The following is a 22985-nucleotide window of genomic DNA, read 5'->3' on the forward strand; positions in this document are numbered from 1 at the left end:
TTGTTTGAACCTGTGATCTGAAAACCACATCACGTGCTTGGTTTTAGAGTTAGTTTTTTTTGTGAAACGCAGTTTCAATAAAAAGGTTTATTCAGCCGTCATCTGTACTTGTTTGAAGAAGTCGGATGTTTCGCTCCTCATCTGAAAAGCTTCATCAGAAAACTAAAATGTGCTGGTAACTCTGTCCCTATTTATATCCCTAATGGATGGAGGCGGCGGTGCCAGACATCTGCTCTGATAGGTCCATCCTCAAAGGTTGGGGGAGCAGTAGACTACCCCTTGAAGCTAATCTGATTACTTCTCTCATGTGCAATGCCAAGGTCTGACTGCCCTATTAGACCTGGTGTCACCTCATTAGCATGACTAAGCCTATGTGGTAACGATCTAAGTAAGTAAGCTTTATTTATATAGCACTTTTCACAGGTGGTTTCACAAAGTGCTTCACAAAATTTAAAACAGTCATAATAAAAACAATATACAAAAAAGTGCAAGTGGAAATTTATGCAGGCATAGAACGTAACAATTAATCAAACCCATGTTGAAATAAAAAAGTCTTTAAATGTATTTTAAAAGTGTCACTGACTCCATACAGCGTAGTGATAGCAGTAGTGCATTCCATAGCCGAGGGGCTACCGCTTGAAAAGCTCTGTCACCACTAGTTTTAAATCAGGTACGGGGGACAAACAGCAACCGTTGCTCAGATGATCTCAAACTGCGGGTGGGAGAATAAAACTGTATAAGAGCTTCGGACGCTGTGGTCTTCCTGGGGCTGCTTGACCTAAGAGGTCTGTTGTAAGCACGGTCTAAATTAAACCTTACACCACCATGGCGATTTCGTGAAGGGTTTTGCTGCTTTACAAAAATTGCTTCTTTTGCTCCCCTTTCAAGATTAGCTTGAAAGGGGATTAGCATCAGATTAGCATCAGATTAGCTTCAGGGAGTAGTACTGCTCCGTCAACCGTAGAGCAGGGACCTATCAGAGCATAAGTATGGTACCGCCACCTCTGTCCATTAGGGATATATATCTATAGGGCCAGAGTTACCAGCACAACTTTAGCTCACTGACGAAGCTTTTCGGATGAGGAGTGAAATGTACAATTACATACATCTTCAAAAAAGTACAGATGACGGCTGAAGAAAACTTTTCATCAATGGACCACTCCTGTACCACTGAGTGCGTACATAGACGTAATGGCGTCCTTTATAATTTTCAACCTTCTTTTGACCTTTCCATCACAGGCAAAAGAATGACAAAACTTTTCCCAAAAGTCCTCAAAGTGCTGCATTGTTCCTCTGTTTTTTTTTCTGGATACATTTCACATTTCTGTATATATTTTCCCCTTAAAGCATGTAAGAAAAATAAACCTAGGGTCAACCCATTAAAATCCACCTCAAAAAAAGGCCGTAATTGACATTTGAACCCGAACACCCCCCCATTTGCGTGCTACCGGCGCCCACGGCTTTTCCGCGATGGCAACAAAACACAATCCTTGCCTGTCACTGCTGTTCATCCCTCAACTTTGCGCAGTCGTTTCGTGCAGCTCTTTATTTATGCCCCTCGACCCTGTTATGCAAATATGTCCCCATTACACTAATTGGCATTGTGAGGGTTGAATATTTTACATGAATGTTCTCCACTGCAAATTCCGGTTGACTGTGGGTTGTGACATGACATCGCACACTCTAATGTGCTAACAATAATTACACAGACAATAGTGCACGCTCACATGCAAACGCAGGTATCGATGGACAAACAAAGGTCAGGCAATATACACACGCTGCCCGTCATATTAGCCAAATGAAGCGGAGCCGAATGGAATAATGGTAGTGCAGACAAGAAAAAAAAATACGTTGAGTGGTGTGTATGTGTGTGTATCGTGTCCATGTTGTGTGTGAGATTATGCCGGATGGACGTGAGAGATGCGGTTGTTTCTTGCAGCCGCATGCGAAGAGGAAACACTGTTATCTCTGGATGTGATGTGTGTAGATTGAAAAATGCCAGGTTGTGTTTTACACTGCGATAATTTCACTTGTTGCCTGCAAACTGTCGAGGCTTGGAATTGAAGTGGATTTACGTGGGACAGGAGATGTGAGACAATCTCTTTTCATCAATGGATGCTACAGCTTCTTGTTTGCTTTCAAAATTTTGCTTGTAGCAGACATGCACGTCTCTTATCCACTGGTGAAAAGGACACTTTGATCATCTCCTCTTTCATCTAGAACTGCTCCAGGCAACAAAGAGGGTGCAGAAAGCGCTTAGGATTGAATGACTGTCTGTGTCTTTTGTGTTGTGTAACATTATTAGTTTTTTTTTTTGTTTTTAACTTCAGGTTTGCACCGCTACAGCAGCTTTTGTATTTTGTTTTTCTACGTCTTCCTTTCCTTTCCTCTCACTTCCATCACTTTGCTGCTGTGAAATGTAAACTTCTCCACTGAAAGACTAACAAAGGCAAATCCAATCCAATCCAAAAATAAATTAACTTACTGTCGGGCTTCTCTTCTTTATATTGAACATTGTCTAATTAACTTTTGAAATCTGGCTTTGTGATCATTCAAAATGCTAATTTTATGTCTTTCGTGACACTGAACTTAAAGTACAGGTATTACAAAACATTTTACACAACTGCCATTTACGTACCTACCGTATTTTCCGGACTATAAAAATTTCATGGCGCAATTTCAATGAATAACATATTTTTTGAAATTTCCACATATAAGATGCACCACATTCTAATGATTTATTCTAGATTGTTTTTCATATATAAGGCATACTGGATGAGAAGCCACATAGTCAGCATTTGAAAAATTTAAGGTTTTTAGGTGCGTCTTATTGTGCCTAAAATACGGTACGTGGAGGAAGTCAATGTTTGACAGTCTCATGGGAGACAGGTCCACAGCTGAGTGGCAGAGCTGTGCAATGCTCCGCATTTTAATGTTCGAATGTTGATGTGAAGTGTTGTGTAATGACAGGAAGCTCAGAAGCCTAAAAGAGCAAAAATGGAGTTAAAAGGCGCAAGCTGAATCTTGAAATCAGTGCTATTGTTGTGTGTGTATGTGCGCATGCGCATGGGCAACGTGCACCCCAATTTTATTCAATATAAAAATGTTTAGGTTTGTGTTTCAGATGTTTTTACCATGTTTTTGTTTTGCAGACCCCCTGAGATAGCCCCCGCCGAGCCTCCGCCTTCCCCCGCATGACACAATTTGAGTTCTGCCACCGCTCCACAACTCTGATATTCTCCATCAGGGTTGCCTCAGCGCAAAAGAAACGGGCAGGATTGGGGATTAGAGTTGATCCATGCAAATTAAAACCTTGTGAAAGAGACCCTCCAGGGCTGCCTGAGTAGGATCCCCGATGCAGGATTTTTAAGGACACGTGAAGCATGTGTGCTTGACATTTCTCATAGAAAAACACACCCCATTCATTTTTTTGGGGGGAGGGGGGTATATTCATTTTAACGTTCATGTTGATGGTGGTGAAAGAGTTTTTTTTTTTTTTTTTTTTTTTTTTTGGGGGGGGGGGGGGGGCTTCTTTCCCTTGAGGTTCTCCATGGCAAATGTTTTAAAATGCAGGATTACCCGAAACAGAGTGCAAACATCACGGCTGCAGCAGGGTTGTTCCTTTACAATGTGTCCTGAGTGACAGACGGGAGTCTTATTTTGGAAGAGATTTGCAGCTGCTTGTGGTACACACGCCTACTTGATGTGTGAGAGGCGTGAGAGCGCATGACTTGACTCTCATTTGAATAACAACTGCGATGTAAAGAACAGGAAACACAGCTTTTTCGAACCTCGGCATACTCACCGTTGACAACATATGAAGTAACATAACTGTGAGGGTGTGTCTGTGTGTGTGTAGACCCACGCTGGTGCATGTGTATCCTCACACTTCCTGGAACATCCTTTAACTTCATTACAATGCTCCCATTAGATACTCATTTTCTTTGCTCTAAAATCCAATCATGCTGCATTAATGAATCTATTATTAGTGTCATCGGTGTGCATGTGATGTGTTTTGGCTTGCACTGTTGTATTTCCATGTTTGCACAGAGAAGGTGTGAATGACGCTTATTTTGAGGCAATCGTTTCCGCATCACAAATAGTTTTCTTAGCAAGCCTCTCTCAAGGTATCAGGATAAGGATTGAGGGGTCTCAATGGATTTGTAGCTCTCTCTGATGCAAAACAGGGAAACTTATTGCTATATCTGATCAAAGCTATAGAACGAAGAAACAGAGCTGAAGGCCTGAATCTTGGATGAGCTATGATTCAATCATTTTCTGATTAAAATGGGAAAAAAATACATGTTCAAACCAGATCAGAGCACACCCAGGATTTTGTCCAAAGTGTGATCATATTGGCGCCAGCTACCCCGTGACGCTGGTGAGGATACAGAAAATGAATAGATGTAAAATGTTCAGCTAGTCTATTCTGGTATCATCCTTTTTATCACTCCCTATACACAAACTCCATCCCTGTACACAGTGGTGCAATGCTTTCATGCTGCACAAGACTGGAAACTTAAAATTTCAATATGCACAAACAATAAACATTCCGCTGACCTGTTTGACGTCTGACTTTTGTGAACTTGCACTGGCCGCCTTCCTCTTTCAGCTGCAAAAACAATCTGATGGCACTTCGTTCATTCACGCGTATGTGTATGAGTGAGTGTATAATAATAATCTCATCTCATCTCATTTTCCGTACCGCTTATTCCTCATTAGGGTCGCGGGGGTTGCTGGAGCCTATCTCAGCTGTCTTCAGGCACGAGGCGGGGGACACCCTGAATTGGTTGCCAGCCAATCGCAGGGCACACAAAGACATACAACAGTCACTCTCACACTCACACCTAGGGACAATTTGGAGTGGTCAATCTGCCTGCCATGCATGTTTTTGGAGTGTGGGAGGAAACCAGAGGACCCGGAGAAGACCCACGCGGGTCCGGGGAGAACGTGCAAACTCCACACAGGGAGGCCGGACCGGGACGCGAACCGGCGACCTCTGCACTGTGAAGCCGGTGTGCTAACCACTCGACTACCGGGCCGCCCGGAACCTTCAATGTTATGGTCAAATATGACTTAAGTGCAAAGCACATAAGAGTCACTTGTAGTGTCGAGGTGTACTTGCTGGCTTTGACTTCATGCAGTGCTGGTTCCATTCCTTCCCAGTGTCTGTGTATTTTTTAGGGGGTGGTGATAAAAATGGCATACTTTACATGGTGTTTTTTTTTCTGCCTAAAAACGCCTTATGATACATGGTCATTTTTTTGGGCTAAAACGCATTAATGTACATCAGGGGTCGGGAAACTTTTTGAACCTTTGTAAACTTTTTGACGAAGAGAGCTATAAAAGTAAAATATTTAGAAATGTTTTTCAGTGAGAACCACAACACGCTAGCGCGCATGCGCACGCGCACACACACACACACACACGCACACAAACGCACGCACGGCTACTTTTCAACACAATGTCAGAATGTATTATTTAAAATAACTTTGTGATAGTACTCACCGTCAACATGAATGGTTTTCCGTTCCTCATGATTGGTAAACATCCAGCCAAACGATCGGAATGAAAGTTAAATTGCCGGGGTCCATAGGCGAAGTTACTACTACAGTTTGTATACAGTATATAAAGAATGCTGACATGACATTTTAATCAAAACACGTTAACTGTTGTCAATCAAATGGTGAATAAGCTACTCTGTAGAGTTCATATATTTGTAAATCTGACTGTGATGACGTCAGTGCCTCACCAGCCATGAACCTCACCACACGTCACTGGAAATGTATTATTATTATTATTATTATTATTATTATTATTATTATTATTATTATACGGTAGATGGTCGTTTTTTCGAGCTAAAAACACCTGACTATACATGGTCATTTTTTTCAGCCTCAAAACGCTTTACATTACATAGTGTTTTTTTGGGCTAAAAACGCCTTTCTGTACACGGGTGGTTTTCTTTCAGCCAAAAACGCCTTACTATAAATGGTAGTTTGTTTTCTGTCTAAAAACTTCTTACTATACATGGTCGTTTTTTTCAGCCTCAAAACGCCTTACTATAGATGGTCGTTTTTTTCAAGCTAAAAATGCCTTACATTACATAGTCGTTTTTTTTTGGCTAAAAACGCCTTACTACATATGGTCAAAATTGCCAAGAGGCAAAGGGAAAGTTATTCAGGCCAGATGGAGGCATTGACTGCAAGCATTTGTGCAAACATGTCTTCAGGGCAGCAAAAAGGAGTGCATTTACATACTTATCCAATCATACTCGTGTATAAATAGAAACACAATTATCTGTCTGCGGACATGGATGACATCCGGGCCATTCCCATAATCTCCGTTACGGTATGGACTTAAAATAGTGTCTGTACATGGAAGCAAAAAAAAAAAAAGAAAAAAAAGGCTGAGAAGTGGACTTTCTCCTTTTAGAGTGGTGGGTGAAATAAAAAAACAAACAAACAATAATTAAGTACAGTAAAGTCTCGTTATATCGATATTCAAGGGAGTCCGAAAAAATATCGATATAACCGGGACTATCGATATATCCGACCCTGTTTGCATGCAATTTTCTCCGTGCGTGCATAGAAATAGCATCGATATAACCGGGACTATCGATATATCCGATATCGATATAACGAGACTTTACTGTACTTGACTCCTCATATGTGTGCTAACCACTCGACTACCGGGCCGCCCTATAATAATAATAATAATAATAATAATAATAATAATAATAATAATAATAATAATAATAATAATATATATATATATATATATATATATATATATATATATATATATATATATATATATATATATATATATATATATATATATATATATATATATATATATATATATATATATATATATATATAAACTATTAAAAGAACAACAAATGTTGGAGGTTATTTGGTTTTTATTTATTTATGTATTTATTTCTTTATTTTGCATCACTGTGCTAATTAAAAAAATGGCTATGATTGAGAGCTAATTGACTGGTAACACAGAGTTTTACTTTTGTGCAAAAGTCCATTTTTTCACATATGAGGAGTCAAGTACAGTAAAGTCTCGTTATATCGATATCGGATATATCGATAGTCCCGGTTATATCGATACTATTTCTATGCACGCACGGAGAAAATTACATGCGCGCAGGGTCGGATATATCGATAGTCCCGGTTATATCGATATTTTTCGGACGCCCTAGAATATCGATATAACGAGACTTTACTGTATATATATATATATATATATATATATATATATATATATATATATATATATATATATATATATATATATATATATATTAAAAAAGTGTGTGTGTGTGTGTCCAAGATGGCGCCCGAGTAGGCAGCCGTCAGCAAGTGCTCTCATGAGCCTTGCTTTTTTGTTGTTTTTGACTTGTTTTGTGTTTTCTTTCGTCACTTTGTGTTGTTGGGCGTCATGTGGAATGGATACGGATTGTTTTTCAGCATTTTTGACCACGACATTCATCAAGGAGGAGACTGTTAAGCGGTTGCACCTTTTCGGAAGCATGAATATGCCAGTACTGTTTTTGAATGGGAGGAACGTCTGTGCCATTCGACTGTCATCGCTGGACACTAAAGGGGCCATTGTGTTTTTTTTTTGCGCCTGTAATGGGCAGCATCTTCACAGCCCCGGATTTGTTCAGCGGAAAGGTCGGTGCTGTTGGACAGTCTGCGGCTGGATGGATGCATGGCTTGAGGAGCCTGCAATAAAAAGGAGCATCAGCACAGAGCGCCGATGCGTATGTGGAACTGCTGCGGCTTGGAATTGAATGAGATTTATGTGGGACAGGAGATTTGAGACAATCTCTTTTCGTCAATGGATGCTACAGCTGCGTGTTTGCTTTCAACATTTAGCTTGTAGTCGACGTGCACGTTCCATCATGATGTCCCTGGAAAGACGCTTTGATCCTCTCCTCTTTCATCTAGAACTGCTTCATGTCATCACAAAGAGGGTACAGAAAATCCTGAAGAATTAATGTCTCTCTGTGTCTTTGTTTGTCATGTTGTCTTTGTGTTGTCATATTGTTATTTAGTTTTTTTTTTGTTCTTTTGATTTCAAGACGGCGAGAGCGGCTGCCTTTCCTGCAGCTCATGTATTTCTTTTTTCTACTTTCATTCCTTTCATCACTTTGCTGCTGTGAAATGTAAATTTCTCCACTGTGAGACTAATAAAGGCAAATCCAATCCAATCCAATCCAATAATTATTCACCTTTTAGTGGTAAGTCAAGGGAAAAATGTGGTTTGTATATTTCCATGCAGTAATTTGTCTCCATAGAGGCACAGTGTTATGTTTTCATAACCGCTGGTCCGACACATGAATGGAAATATGTCATTAAAGCAGTAAAAAAAATGCTTCCAATTAGAGCACTTCCTGATGAGATTTACAGAGACAAACAAGATGATACCATTTGCAATATTTCCCATCGCTGTAAGTCACATTGCTTGTTTTTCAATGCGGCCAGAAGCTTGACGAAAGTTTCCAGGATGAAAATATGCAAATTTTTCAAATAAGTTACCTTTCTGTCACTCTTGTTATACTACAGCATGTTGGCCATGTTTGTTTTTATTTATTGTTCTTAAATATTTCCTCAGTTTTTTTGTCTAATCCTCAAAGTATTTGATTCTTGTGCGACTCCGCGTTTTTGCCCTTTCCCACCCTATCCCTCCATCCTGTCTTCGTGATGCATCCTTCTGCCTCTGCCGGCAGCACTGGATTATCTTGGCGCACACACACACACACACACACACACACACACACACACACACACACACACACACACACACGCACACGCACACGCACACACACATAAGTGGGCGCGCACACGGTCCCTGTCACACACTCATATTTTTTTTTCTTTTTCATTAGTGCAGCTGGCTGCATGTCGATGTCCCAGTTTCAGATGGAAAAACAGTCCGTGGTTTGTAACAAGCTGTGCATGTGTTTGTCTTAAGGGGAGCCAATGTCACTGCTTGCTTTTTCACCTTTTCATCACATTTATGTATGTACGTATGTACGTACGTCCGTACACACATACACACATACGTACGTACGTACACAAACATATGAACTCTACAGAGTCGCTTATTCACCATTTGATTGGCAACAGTTAATGTGTTTTGTTTAAAATGTCATGTCAGCATTCTTTATATATACAAACCGTAACATAGAAAAAAGGAAGAAAAAAACGTCTTATCTTATGTTACCTTTACTTATAAATGAAATCCATGCCCCTGTCTGCAGCTGCTGCCTCACCGCTCTTCTCTACTAAGTATTTGAACGGTAAATGTGAAAATTCAGCGATTTTGAAAAAAAATCCAAAAATGATGAGGTTCAATCATTACATAAATATAACTGTTTAATTTATTTTTTATTTGATATTTCCATGATGACAAGTGAGGCACAGTCTCACCTGCCTCCCCCGACTGCACGTCACTGATCTTAGTGGAGGTTGGGGGTTTACCAAATGCAAAAAAACTATATATCCGTTTCATTCACTTTTGATTGAACTGAAAAGCACATTTCTCATCTCATTCATACAAATTACAGCTTGAGTTAAGTGGAAATTTTGCGCACATGTGGCTCTATTTCCACTAATATCATTACATGTCCGTGTTTTGATTTTGCTAAATGTGGCGTGACATTCTAATCGCCACGTGCCGCAGTTTTCCAAAGCAGAAAAAACAAATGGTGATGGCTGATTGTACCCGCGTGCACATAAACATTCAGGAACAGTCGGCCTGAATAATGAGGCCGAGCTGCATATTGGATGATTTTTCTTCTAATTGTGTTATGTAGGAAAACTCTGTTAAATGACAGGAATGCTGGCATGGCCTTCGCTGTTACACACAAGCCCAGTGAGATGGCTGCAGTGCATTAAGTGGAACTGGGCCACAGTTAATCGAGTCACCAGGGTGGGAAAACACCTGTTCGACTAAAAATAGTGACGCTCGTGACCATAGTTATTGGTTTGGCTTCGTGTAGAACGGCGACTACAAAGGCAAAGGCATATTGAAATGAGAGCGCCTGTAAATACTGTTTTGATCCTGAGTGAAGTGATTATTGTCCATTACATCTCATTTTCAATTATGCTATGAGCTGAATGCCAACTGTCCAGAAAGTTAATATAATAGTAAAGAGATCAAGTAAAATGCAGATTTTCGCTTAAATGGCCATTTTGATCTTAAGTAAAAAGAAGAATTGAGTTTTCATGTAAAAACGTTTTTTTTTCTCAGTCATTGTATCGAGATACACTGTATCACAGTGTAAAGTGACATCCGAAGGCCACATTGAGAGATTGAATATGTGGTATGATTCAGTGGTATTCTTCCCGTATTCATTTTGTTTTTGTTCCTTGTTCAAGAGGACTTTTTTAATCAGCTACTGAGGGAAACATAGAAATCTAAAACGTATAAAAGCTAAAAATGCTTGACTATACATTATACATAGTTGGGTTTGTTTGGGCCTTAAAACACCTTACGAAACACGGTAATTTTTGGGGGGCTAAAAAGGCTTTCGTATACATGGTCGATTTTTTCCCGGCTAAAAACGCCTTACTATACATGGTTGTTTTTTTCTGCCTAAAAACGGCTTACTGCGGTATGGCCTAAAAATGCCTTATTATACATGGTTGGTTGTTTTTTTCTGCCTAAAAACGCCTTGCTACACTTCGTTTTTTTTTTTTACGACGAGACACGCTTTACTATACATGGTCGGGTTTTTTTGTCTAAAATCTAATTTTTCGAAAAAAAAAAAAAAAAAAAAAAAACACAACGAAAAGACGAAACACGCCTTACTAAACATGGTCGTATTTTCGGCTTGAAACACCTTACTATGTAGTGGTCCTTTTTTTTCGGGCTAACAACGCCTTCACATACATAGTTATTTTTCGCCAAAAACACCTAACTAAACATGGTCGTATTTTTGGTCTAAAACTCCTTTCGAACATTGTCATTTTTTTTTTGCCTAAAAACACTGTACCATACATGGTCGTTTTGGGCAGATCCCACCGAGCTGTCAGTGGTGGGGTAGTGGTACTCCAAGTGGAGTTTTGTGCAGATGGTGCAGCATCAAACCCTGTTCAGTGACGTCACAAAATATAACTTTAAACACCTGCTTTTTTCCTGGGAACCCTCCATAGTTTTGGTCAAGTTTGACCAATGTACGGAGTAAGTCACTGTCACAGGTAGACGTGTGGTATACTCTCCTTCTTTGGCTGCGGGCAGTGTGTGTTCAAAACTCACATGGTGGTGTGTGGGAATACAACTTCAAACCATTTGATACTTCTTCCTCGGAACCTTCAATCTCATCTCATCTCATTTTCCGTACCGCTTATTCCTCATTAGGGTCGCGGGGGATGCTGGAGCCTATCTCAGCTGTCTTCGGGCACGAGGCGGGGGACACCCTGAATTGGTTGCCAGCCAATCGCAAGGCACACAAAGACATACAACAGTCACTCTCACACTCACACCTAGGGACAATTTGCCTGCCATGCATGTTTTTGGAGTGTGGGAGGAAACCGGAGGACCCGGAGAAAACCCACGCGGGTCCGGGGAGAACATGCAAACTCCACACAGGGAGGCCGGACCGAGACGCGAACCGGCGACCTCTGCACTGTGAAGCCGGTGTGCTAACCACTCGACTACCGGGCCGCCCGGAACCTTCAATGTTATGGTCAAATATGACTTAAGTGCAAAGCACATAAGAGTCACTTGTAGTGTCGAGGTGTACTTGCTGGCTTTGACTTCATGCAGTGCTGGTTCCATTCCTTCCCAGTGTCTGTGTATTTTTTAGGGGGTGGAGATAAAAATGGCATACTTTACATGGTGTTTTTTTTTCTGCCTAAAAACACCTTATGATACATGGTCATTTTTTTGGGCTAAAACGCATTACTGTACATCAGGGGTCGGGAAACTTTTTGAACCTTTGTAAACTTTTTGACGTAGAGAGCTATAAAAGTAAAATATTTAGAAATGTTTTTCAGTGAGAACCACAACACGCTAGCGCGCATGCGCGCGCGCACACACACACACACACACGCACACAAACGCACGCACGGCTACTTTTCAACACAATGTCAGAATGTATTATTTAAAATAACTTTGTGATAGTACTCACCGTCAACATGAATGGTTTTCCGTTCCTCATGATTGGTAAACATCCAGCCAAACGATCGGAATGAAAGTTAAATTGCCGGGGTCCATAGGCGAAGTTACTACTACAGTTTGTATACAGTATATAAAGAATGCTGACATGACATTTTAATCAAAACACGTTAACTGTTGTCAATCAAATGGTGAATAAGCTACTCTGTAGAGTTCATATATTTGTAAATCTGACTGTGATGACGTCAGTGCCTCACCAGCCATGAACCTCACCACACGTCACTGGAAATGTATTATTATTATTATTATTATTATTATTATTATTATTATTATTATTATTATTATTATTATTATACGGTAGATGGTCGTTTTTTCGAGCTAAAAACACCTGACTATACATGGTCATTTTTTTCAGCCTCAAAACGCTTTACATTACATAGTGTTTTTTTGGGCTAAAAACGCCTTTCTGTACACGGGTGGTTTTCTTTCAGCCAAAAACGCCTTACTATAAATGGTAGTTTGTTTTCTGTCTAAAAACTTCTTACTATACATGGTCGTTTTTTTCAGCCTCAAAACGCCTTACTATAGATGGTCGTTTTTTTCAAGCTAAAAATGCCTTACATTACATAGTCGTTTTTTTTTGCTAAAAACGCCTTACTACATATGGTCAAAATTGCCAAGAGGCAAAGGGAAAGTTATTCAGGCCAGATGGAGGCATTGACTGCAAGCATTTGTGCAAACATGTCTTCAGGGCAGCAAAAAGGAGTGCATTTACATACTTATCCAATCATACTCGTGTATAAATAGAAACACAATTATCTGTCTGCAGACATGGATGACATCCGGGCCATTCCCATAATCTCCGTTACGGTATGGACTTAAAATAGTGTCTGTACATGGAAGCAAAAAAAAAAAAAAGAAAAAAAAGGCTGAGAAGTGGACTTTCTCCTTTTAGAGTGGTGGGTGAAATAAAAAAACAAACAAACAATAATTAAGTACAGTAAAGTCTCGTTATATCGATATTCAAGGGAGTCCTAAAAAATATCGATATAACCGGGACTATCGATATATCCGACCCTGTTTGCATGCAATTTTCTCCGTGCGTGCATAGAAATAGCATCGATATAACCGGGACTATCGATATATCCGATATCGATATAACGAGACTTTACTGTACTTGACTCCTCATATGTGAAAAAATGGACTTTTGCACAAAAGTAAAACTCTGTGTTACCAGTCAATTAGCTCTCAATCATAGCCATTTTTTTAATTAGCACAGTGATGCAAAATAAAGAAATAAATACATAAATAAATAAAAACCAAATAACCTCCAACATTTGTTGTTCTTTTAATAGTTTCAAACAGATTGAGAACAATTTAAAATATGATGCCATTTCTAAAACATGGCAGTGCATATTGTATTGTATTATGTCATGAATACTTAAAAACCTTCCGAAGGCGTTCAAGCAGGCGCCAACACTACCCCTCATGAAGTGCCTATTTTGAGCTACTAAGTAAAAAAATGTCAGAAAAATGTGTCAAAGTGAACGGGGACTGCATTGAATGTCTCTTTGTCTCACAGGTGCTTCGGCTTTGATTTGGAAGCTTTCCCAGTAGGCGGAGTCTTCCTCAGTCAGAGGTGAGGCTGACGCAATGAGGTCAGTGAACGTCAGCAGCGTGAAAGTGGTGGGTGGGGGAAGCGATGGAGGATTCTGAAAGAGAACGAGAAAAAAAAGATAGGTGTGACATTGTGACCCCTCGTACATTGTAACACAGGAGAGGTTACAAGGTGGCAAGCGCTGGCTGCTCATCCACCATAACCTAAAAATAAGAGCGAGGCCTCTAATAATACTTACTGTCGGGTGTCCCAATGCAACAGCGACAAGATGATCAGCATCAAGTAAACTCTCCTGCATGGACACAAATTTACGAACATTGTCCATCAAAACCACTCATCTATTGGAGATTACTGGTAAATGCTCAATCTCATGTGTAACTACCATATTTTCCGGTCTATAAAGTGCACCGGATTATAAAGCATAAATTCAATGAATGACATTTTAAAACTTTTCCGTATACGTACAGTATAAGATGCTCTGCATTGAAAGGCGCATACATACATATTACATGGAGTATAAGGCACACCCCCAGTGAATGATGTATTTTCAAACTTTTTCCATATATAAGGCGCACTGGACTATAAAGCACACTTTCAATGAATGAAACATGTTTTTCAAATATATGAATATACAGTATAAAACTTTTCCAATTAAAGTATAAGGCACGCCACATAAGGCTCTACAATAGAGGCTGGGTTGATGCACTACTCCTCTAAAGAGGAAAATGGAGTCGCTGGCTGCCAACAGTAGTTGCAAGACCTGTTGTGGCTCAATATTACTTCACATATAATGCGCACCTGAGTATAAGGCGCAGTGTTGTCTTTTGAAGAAAGTACAGGCTTTTGGGTGCGCCTTATACACCGGAAAATATGGTACTTTTTTTACAATTCCATTGGTAAGGTGTATATATAAGGTCATCTTTTGAAAAAAAAATAAAGGCTTTCAGATGTGATTTAGAGAACGGAAAATACAGTATACTTTTTTTTTATCAAAATGACCTTAATATTTATGCTAGAATGGTACAGTGGTGAAGATGAAAATAAATAAATAAAATACACTCCACTATTATCAATGTGAGAGAGCTGCTACTCCCTGATGACAAAATCTTAACACTAGAAGTGCATTAAGCATCATTGGGTACCTCTCGAGGGTAAGTACGGGACGAGAGAGCCGCACTTTGCTCACTTTAGACTGCTGGTAACCTTTCGCGGTCACATGCAAATTTTTCTGATGGTGTGCATGTAGGCGAGGAGAAGAAAGAGAGGATGGCAAAAGAGAACATCAGAGAAGGCAACGCTGGAGGGGGGCGGGCAGTAAAGGTAGGTGATGGAAGATGACAAGAAAAGATATGCGTTTGAGGACACGGATAACATAAAAAAAGCACAATCTGAATTGACGTTTCCTCTGCCTTGATCACGCATCACTTGCACCTCGCTCTCAATCTCAGCAGTGTGAGACCACCTGGGACTCGCAGAGAGGAAGCTTCCATTAGGAAGCCCACAGAGGAGCAGGTGTTGGGATGACTTGCCTTTCCATTCCCATGTGTTGTGGTCCAATCCAAAGTCTTTCGTGGATACTTTGAGTGTGTCCTTGAAATGTTTCTTTTGACCACCCTGCGAGTGCACTCCAGTCTGTACTTCTCCGTAAAGAAGGGGCTTGGGTAGTCGATCATTTGACATCCTGCTGACGTGGGCAGCCCAGCGAAGTTGAGACCTCCGTAGCATGGTGAAGACGTTGGACATTACTGTTCGTTTGAGAATCTCTCACTTTGTACCGCCATTTCACTTTCAGCAGTTTTCGAAGGCAGTTGAGATAGAAACGATTGAGTCTCTTTGCGTGCCTCTGCTAGATAGTCCAGGTCTCGCTGGCATACAGTAGGGTGCTAAGGATAGGACAATGGCCATGTAGACTTGCAGCTTCGTTGCGAGACTCACACCTTTGCGCTCCCACACTGATGAACGCAGCCGGCCAAAAGCCACACTGGCCTTGGCAATCCTGGCGACGGTCTCGTTGTCGATATTCACGCTGCGAGACAGCGTGCTGCCAAGGTACGTGAACTTGTCTACAGCTGCCAGTTTCTGTCCACTCACGATCACTGTGGGTTCTTGGTACTGTTTCCCTGGAACGGGTTGGTACATCACTTCAGTTTTCTTGGTGCTGATCGTCAGCCCAAAGTTGGTGCAGGCAGTGGAGAAAAGGTCCATGAAGCGCTGCATGTCGTCAGGGCTGCTGGCGTTGAGGGCACAGTCGTCAGCGAACAGGAATTCACGAAGCTTGTCAAAGTGGACCTTGGTCTTAGCCTCGAGGTGTCGCAAGTTGAACAGCTTGCCATCTGTTCTGTATCTGATGTTGATGCCTGGGTCGGAGTCCTGAAAGGTGTCCATCAGCAAGGCAGAAAACATCATGCTGAAGAGTGTTGGAGCCAGTACACAGCCTTGTTTCACTCCGTTTGTCACTGTCATGATGCTGCAGAGGCCGCTGCGGCTGACAGTATCGAATGCTTTCGTCAGGTCCACGAAGGTGGTGTACAGGTCCACATTCTGCTCCTGGCATGTTATGTTACGGGTAATTGGTTGCTCCTCCGCTGTGTCTGGAACTAATTTTTCTCAGGACTTTCTTAAAACAACAGCTTTGGCTGTTGTTAAAGTGCTATATAAATCAACATGTATTATATTACATTGTAATATAATGAATGCTGTATGCTACTCACTGTGACCCATCGTTGTTTTACAGTACTGTACTGACCTTCACTGCCATTTGCGGCCTTTTTAATTTTTTAGGTTAAAAAAATCGCAAGGGATTACTGGACAGATACCTTCTGTCAACAGATGGCACTCTTATGCAACCTGCTCTTATTAAGATGTACTGGGAATCTAAATGACTATCGCGTCTGCCGCTCAGACCTGTGGATTTTGAATGTTTAATTGCGTGGGTTATCCCCAAGTACGCGGGCGTTCTGCCACGAATAGACCAGGAAGTACAATACAGACATGATGCTTGTTAAGCAACACACGCTAAAAACTACGGACGATTCATAATTGACAGCTCTGTAGTCATGACCTTCCAAAAGCAAATATTTGAATCAACTGTCAACACTGCCCTTTTTTGTGAAAAAATAACAAAACATTTCAAAAATTAATATGTCTAAAAAATCTTCTTCATCTGGATCATCTCGGTTCAACTAGATCCGACGCACACTCACTTGAAACAGCCAGCTCTCCTCGGCTTCGTCGTCCAGATACATTCTGGTCTGGCAGAGAACACGGGCCTGTGTGAGAGCTTCAGAAGATAGATGAAACTCAACTCTTTGGAGATTGAAACCCAGTCCTGTGCCAATGGCCTTGAGGAAACTCTCCTTCAGGGCCTTGAGAAGGATGAAAAATCCAAATTAGCTCAAGGAAAGTTGTAGGAAGGCTATTACTAATTTTGTACGTTCCATAACTTCGACATCACTACTTGGATGCTCTCGAAAAACAAGCAAGAATAAATCCAGCAGGGTGTAAAGTCAATTTCTCGTTGAGGGACTAAACTCTTGAAGCATAAATAACATATATTGATGGTGACAGTGATTAACAATGAGATTATGCACATCAATAGATGGTAATCAATGCACAAGTAAAACAGTGTGAGTTAATTGTTTTTGTACATATGGATGTGTGTGTGTGTGTGTGTGTGTGTGTGTGTGTGTGTGTGTGTGTGTGTGTGTGTGTGTGTGTGTGTGTGTGTGTGTGTGTGTGTGTGCGCGTGTGCGTGTGTATGTGAGTGCGTGCGTGTGTGTAGGATTAACAATGAGGTTTTTTTCTCTGATTAACACATACACAGAAAAGTCCCTGTTGGACACAGAAGCAATACAATGTGGCAACTAGGTTGTATGGTTGCCTGGTTACCCAGTGGCGGTAGAACATAGCGAGCTGATGCTGCTCGGAGTCAGCTGACTTGATGACGCTCCACTCGTACGGCGTGAACTGACGAGTCATGACGCGGAAGAACTCGGGCACTGTGTTGCTACCTGAAGAGAGGGAGTGATGGAGGGAAAGAGAGATGACTGTTGTATCAGATGTGAAGATGTCAACAAAATCATTACTGTTGCTCTGGCTCCATCACGCGTATGCAAAGGGTTTCCCAGTATTCTTTTCTTTGATGGTATAACAGTGACACCTAGTAGTCAAAGTTGTGCAATGTACAAAGATTGTAACAACTCTACAGTATGCACTGTATTATAATTATCATGCATTGTAATAACTGCCGGGTTCTGCACGTTTTTAGAGCAGATGTCAAATTATGAGCAACCCTGGTCCAAATTTGACTGCTGGCTTTATCGCTTACCTGGCATGGCTATCTTCATGACATCAACCCCAACTTGAATGCCTTTCTCAGCAGCAAGCACCGCATAGTCCCCCTGGTGAGAGATGTTAAAGTTCCAGGTCTGGGGTTCTGCTCGGGAATCTGGGCTGGCCTGGAAAAATCCACATTGAACTTCCCTATAAGTATGCCTGCCTCTCATAACTATATCAGCGGTCCATGTATTTGAGAGAAGGTGTGTTATAGGCACATGCACTACATTTTCCATCAGTCCACATTGCAAGTCCTGCGAAATAAATAAGGATACACGTCCCATACGTAGTGTTTAGGTAATCTTTACAAACTTGAAGCTGTGCAGCTAAGTAAGGCTTCCCTCTTGGAGATCGTTTCAGGCGGATATGTGCCCAGGGAATGTTCATCCTCTCGCACACGAACCTCCTAAGCAGTAACCTGCCAGCCTGGCACATGAATGCGTTTATGAGACAAACAAATCTTAGTCCAACATTATGATATGACAATATGTTCCGCACACGCTCACCATGGCTGATTTAGCATCTTTTGCGAAAACAAAATTTCCGATTCGGTCTTTCTCCTCCAGCTGAACACAGCGAGCAGCAAACAGCCAGTCAGCCCTTGTAGGAGTCCACGACCCGCAGCGAAAAGCCCAGCGAATAGAACCCATTCGATCGTCAGACACTGCCATCCTTGGCCACCAGTTGTGAACGTCTCAAGTTATCACCTTGCTAACGTTAACATTGCACCTTCGAGAGAAATACCTGTGATTTCTGTGAGTAATCATTGAGATGTTGTCAATATTTCATAGCGGAGCAAAGCGTCGCGCGTTTCAATCGTATTATAACGTAAAGTACAGTAGTGGGCAATTTGTTTACATTTCAGCAACTGGCTCCACACATTCCCGGAAGAGCACAGCGAGATATGTGAAGTCATAAGTGACGCTAGGCCGATTGTCCAATAAGACGCGCCGACACTCCGCACCGTTAAAGATGCATTCAGGTGCAGGTAAAAAACTCGGAAATTTTAAAATCTCTAAAAATGTATCCCAACTGACCTAGTGTGAGAGAAAAGACAACAATTATATTATTGTCATACAAATGATAATTTCTGGTAGACTAATAAGAGTAACTAGGTGATCAATGTCTGCATTTAATGGATAGTCAATCACTTACGTTACTGCATAGCCATAAATTGTCCCCAGGGTGAAAGATAATCAGAATTTTTAGAGATGAGACGATGCAATCTAAATTAGTCGATGAAGTATTTTGTTCTCTCCTGCATGTTTCACCATGTTGTGTATGATTAAAAAAATAAGCACTCAAAATCAGAAAAGACATGAACCATTGACCTCTGTACTGTGAGACCGATGTCCTCGCCAGTTATTGAAAAGACCAAAAAATAAAAATAAAAAAAATGACATGACAATTCTCTCTCTCGACACTCCCAGTCGGCACGCCAGTACAAAGACATTCACTTACATGCACATTGTGTTTACTTTTTTTTATACTTGCACTATGTACTGTTTGTTTACGAAACGGTTTTGCACATTTACAGGCTACAGTTTTATCTTGCTATGCTTAGAATATCTTGTTTTCTATCCTTTCACCCCGCTCCCCACCAAACCCAATCCCCTTTCAAATTGCTGCTGTGGACTGCAAATTTCCCCATTGTGGGACGAATAAAGGTTTTCTGAATCTGATTCTGAATTTTGCCCCAAATTGAATTGAACCCCATTTTGCCCCAATTTGAATTTACATGGTGCTTCAAAAGGTGTTAGTTTTCAACAAAATCTGGAACAAAAGAATCTGGCGTTTCAAGTGTCAATCTCCTGAGTTCAGCATCACCCCTGTGCTGTGCGAACGTGTCCCCGCAGGCTGACTGTAGTGCAGCGGATAAATAAACACACAGAGAGATGTTCAGATCTAATGTTTACTATAAATAAGTACTGCCATTCTTACATGTCAAGTCAGCAGATACCCTTTTTGTGGTTTTAGCCTGAAATGAATTTGTTGATTGATCTAGTATCAATATATAGAACATCTATTTTAAATTTTCTCCCATATATAGTACAATTCCAACCTGAAAATATCTTCAGCCTCGTTCATAACTTGAACACACGAAAGGTATTTTTTTTAGAATCACTTCCACCTGTGCCTCACTGAATTCTTGCTACACTATGACATATAAGTTAACACTGCAAAAGCCAGTCATTCAATGATTAAATGTTTAAATGTGAATGGTTGGGGGAACGAATTGAATTGCCCTGAATATTTCACTTCACTCGTATGCACTTCGTAATAATTGCCAAAAAGTCATGTGATACAAACTATGACTAGTGTCCGAATATGGACTACATTTGTGTCCAGAAACACCAAAATTACAATGGCATTAACCTTTTTTTCCGTATGTGAGAGAGAAACTCATATGTTGTAAATTCATGACAATAAATGTGACCCATTTTTATTTTTCAGATTTGGCACATGATTATTTCAATGAGCACAAGTGGTGTCGTGTGAATTTATAAAATAAAGTTAATACATGTCAGCAGGTATACACTGGCCAATGCAAATTAGGATCAAAACATCCACAACCAATAAATCCTTTAGACTAACCTTTTCTTGGCATCATGTTTCCATCTGACCTCACTCTGAGGCAACATGAGATGAACACAAATGCTACATGTCCCAAACGCTACACACTCGTCACATCGTTCATTCTCTCTGTGCTCTCACTTTTGTAACTTTTGGAGTTTTTTTTTTCACAAAGACAACATTTTGCTGTGCACAGGCAATAAACGACCCTCCACGTGTTTCTGTCGGTGGCATCTTTGTTTGTATGTGCTAAATGGGCTTCCAGTGTTGGGCGGTGCACACAAAGACTGTGGCATTTTAAACTTTTGTCAAGTGATTAAAAAAGAAGTCCATAAAACAGTGTATGTGATATATATCACATATGTGTTCAGTTGTTTTCATATAGCTATATATTTACATATATAATATGTAGATTGATAAAACAACAATTTGATTTTCATTACACAAAGTGGCAAGTTTAGTTTGTCCTCATTATTGCAATGAATTATTGGCTAACATTAAAAAAAAAGACAATGTGAGTTTTGCTACACCTTATTTACAACAAATTTAAAAACCAAAATTTCTGATAATAAGCTCTCATAATGCCTTGAGCTGTTTTTAATCAAGCAAGAGAAAAAAAAAGATTCAGACGAAATGTTGATACAGTTCGGATTAAACGAAGCTTTCACATTATGGATGAATAATTTGAAACCTTGGCGCAAATGTTGGGACACTCAGATGTTTATAAATATGCAAAGATTGATTTGTACCTTTAACTAGCATAACTTTCTGATGTATTCATACAAATCACACACTTTAGCACTCTGTCGGTATTCTATTCAAAATCATTGAGATGGATTTACCGTTGTATTCACTGGTTGGCTGTTGTCCTTGCAGGTATTTTTTCTGGGTCTTTATCTGTGTCACAAATCACCGCATCCTGCATTTGAATGCCACCAAAGTCAAAACTGGCCACAATTTCAAGGCTTCTTTCATACAAACCAGGTCATTTTTTCTCATTTTTTTTGACCTACCTTAATATAATACTCATGTGAAACTTTTGGCTAACTTACTTGTCAGTGGCTATGGTCACATGTCATTTAAGAATCATGACCATAAGGCTAAGTGTAAGAACATGCCATGCAATTTCCCAAGGGTCACTGCCCTCTGAATGCACTGCCTCACGTAGATGTCTTAGGGTGGGTTCTGTGAAGAGTGTAGCCAATGAACTGGACATACATACATTCCACTGGCCGCTAAGCTTCTGCTCAAAAGACTGTCGAGTTCTGGTCACGCTCTACTGTCCCCAAGCCACTTGCCTAAGAGGGCTTGGTCATAACAGAATATGGTTAAATTTGTATTTTGGGCCCATATAAGCCACATTTACAGCAATGTGGAGGGTTTTGTCTTCTCTATTGTGGATGTCTGTACTGCTGCATGAGGCAAAATTAATTTTGCTTGAAAAGTAAGAACATTTTATCTTTCGTATTTGAATTTCCATGGAAAAGTCTGTATTATCCCCCAATACAATCGGGCTTACAGTTTAGTGGTCTTCTAAAAGGATACACCGGGCACTTTGCAGGCAAGATGATGACAGCAATGACAGTATAAAAAAAGTTTGTCTTTGTAAGGCGTTGTTGAGGGCTGCCATTGATTGGCCGAGACCATCCCATTAAATCAGAATGAGAGATTTTTATTTTATCATCATGATGGCGGTGACGGCTCAGCGTTTTAGTCTCAGTTCATTTGGATGAATCTTCCGAAAACAAACCCAAAAATATAAAGAAAAGAAAAAAAAACAGTTGCTGCAGCCAACCGGAGCAATGTTCAATACCCGCCGTATTCCATTTTCTCAAGTAATATAAGTCAGAGACAGCAGGAAAAGATGTCCAAATGTATGTCGTCTGAAGATAGTGATGATTATGAATGTGATCCTTCAATGTCAGTCTGCGTGTTGGTGTGTCACTAAGGCACGGCGGGTCTTTTTTGGTTTTCAGGGCAGTCCGGAGGAGACCACTGCAAGGCCAGGGTGTCGGAAGGGGACGTGGCCGGTGTGCACAGCTTTAGGGCAGTCTGGCGTTAGAACGCGGCCGTTTTCCCCCACACTTCCTGTGATGGACAGACGGGCCTTGTTTCGCATGGCTTCAGAAAAAGAAAGCTGGATGAGGAAGAACAGGAAAGAGGTTGGACAAATTATGCGTGTGGGAGGGGGGGAGTGCATTTAGCGCACAAAAGCGCTAACACCAATGCACCATTTCTCTCAAAATACATTTGCATGCATTTGACATATTATGCATGGGTCTTCATGTTACTTGGAAGCCAAAAACGTTGGGAA

General features: G+C 40.7%; 2 protein-coding genes across 9 annotated transcripts in view; both read right to left on the minus strand.

Annotated features, from left to right (window-relative positions):
- Positions 1 to 13380: 13380 nt before the first annotated feature.
- On the minus strand, positions 13381 to 18994 carry aasdhppt (aminoadipate-semialdehyde dehydrogenase-phosphopantetheinyl transferase). Of its 4 annotated transcripts, XM_089014495.1 has the most exons (8): positions 18842 to 18994; positions 18604 to 18769; positions 18410 to 18523; positions 18090 to 18219; positions 17651 to 17772; positions 16966 to 17127; positions 14001 to 14054; positions 13381 to 13856 (listed from the first exon to the last, which is right to left on the minus strand). In XM_089014495.1, the coding sequence occupies exons 1-8, from the start codon at positions 18862 to 18864 to the stop codon at positions 13683 to 13685; spliced, it is 945 nt and encodes a 314-aa protein (XP_088870621.1). In that variant the 5' UTR covers positions 18865 to 18994; the 3' UTR covers positions 13381 to 13682. The 4 variants fall into 4 exon arrangements, with proteins under 4 accessions (XP_088870621.1, XP_088870618.1, XP_088870619.1 ...); XM_089014492.1 differs by lacking the exons at positions 13381 to 13856; positions 14001 to 14054 and adding an exon at positions 14064 to 16132; XM_089014493.1 differs by lacking the exons at positions 13381 to 13856; positions 14001 to 14054 and adding an exon at positions 14064 to 16132 and having other exon boundaries at positions 18604 to 18979.
- A 912-nt stretch (positions 18995 to 19906) lies between these two features.
- gria4a (glutamate receptor, ionotropic, AMPA 4a) overlaps positions 19907 to 22985 on the minus strand; it is a 74377-nt gene continuing 71298 nt past the window's right edge. For 2 of the 5 annotated variants that reach the window (XM_089012935.1, XM_089012934.1), the window contains exon 18: positions 19909 to 22808. In XM_089012935.1, the coding sequence (XP_088869061.1) occupies positions 22644 to 22808 (165 nt within the window). In that variant the 3' untranslated portion in view covers positions 19909 to 22643. Of the gene's footprint in view, positions 22809 to 22985 lie in introns of all 5 variants that reach the window. The other 3 variants (XM_089012937.1, XM_089012936.1, XM_089012939.1) reach the window with 2 other exon arrangements.

The sequence above is a fragment of the Hippocampus bargibanti genome, linkage group LG14, assembly GCF_051943395.1.
Source record: "Hippocampus bargibanti isolate YZ-2025 linkage group LG14, ASM5194339v1, whole genome shotgun sequence".
Lineage (NCBI taxonomy): Eukaryota > Metazoa > Chordata > Actinopteri > Syngnathiformes > Syngnathidae > Hippocampus > Hippocampus bargibanti.

What these genes read in the sequence shown, in the direction of transcription:
- aasdhppt (XM_089014492.1), bottom strand. Translation starts at nt 18,864, where the DNA reads ATGATTACTCACAGAAATCACAG. An exon ending in CTATGTTCTACCGCCACTGG is followed by an intron (nt 17,128 to 17,650) that starts GTAACCAGGCAA and finishes ATCCTTCTCAAG; the next exon opens with GCCCTGAAGGAGAGTTTCCT. An exon ending in AGGAGAGCTGGCTGTTTCAA is followed by an intron (nt 16,133 to 16,965) that starts GTGAGTGTGCGT and finishes GACACCTTTCAG; the next exon opens with GACTCCGACCCAGGCATCAA.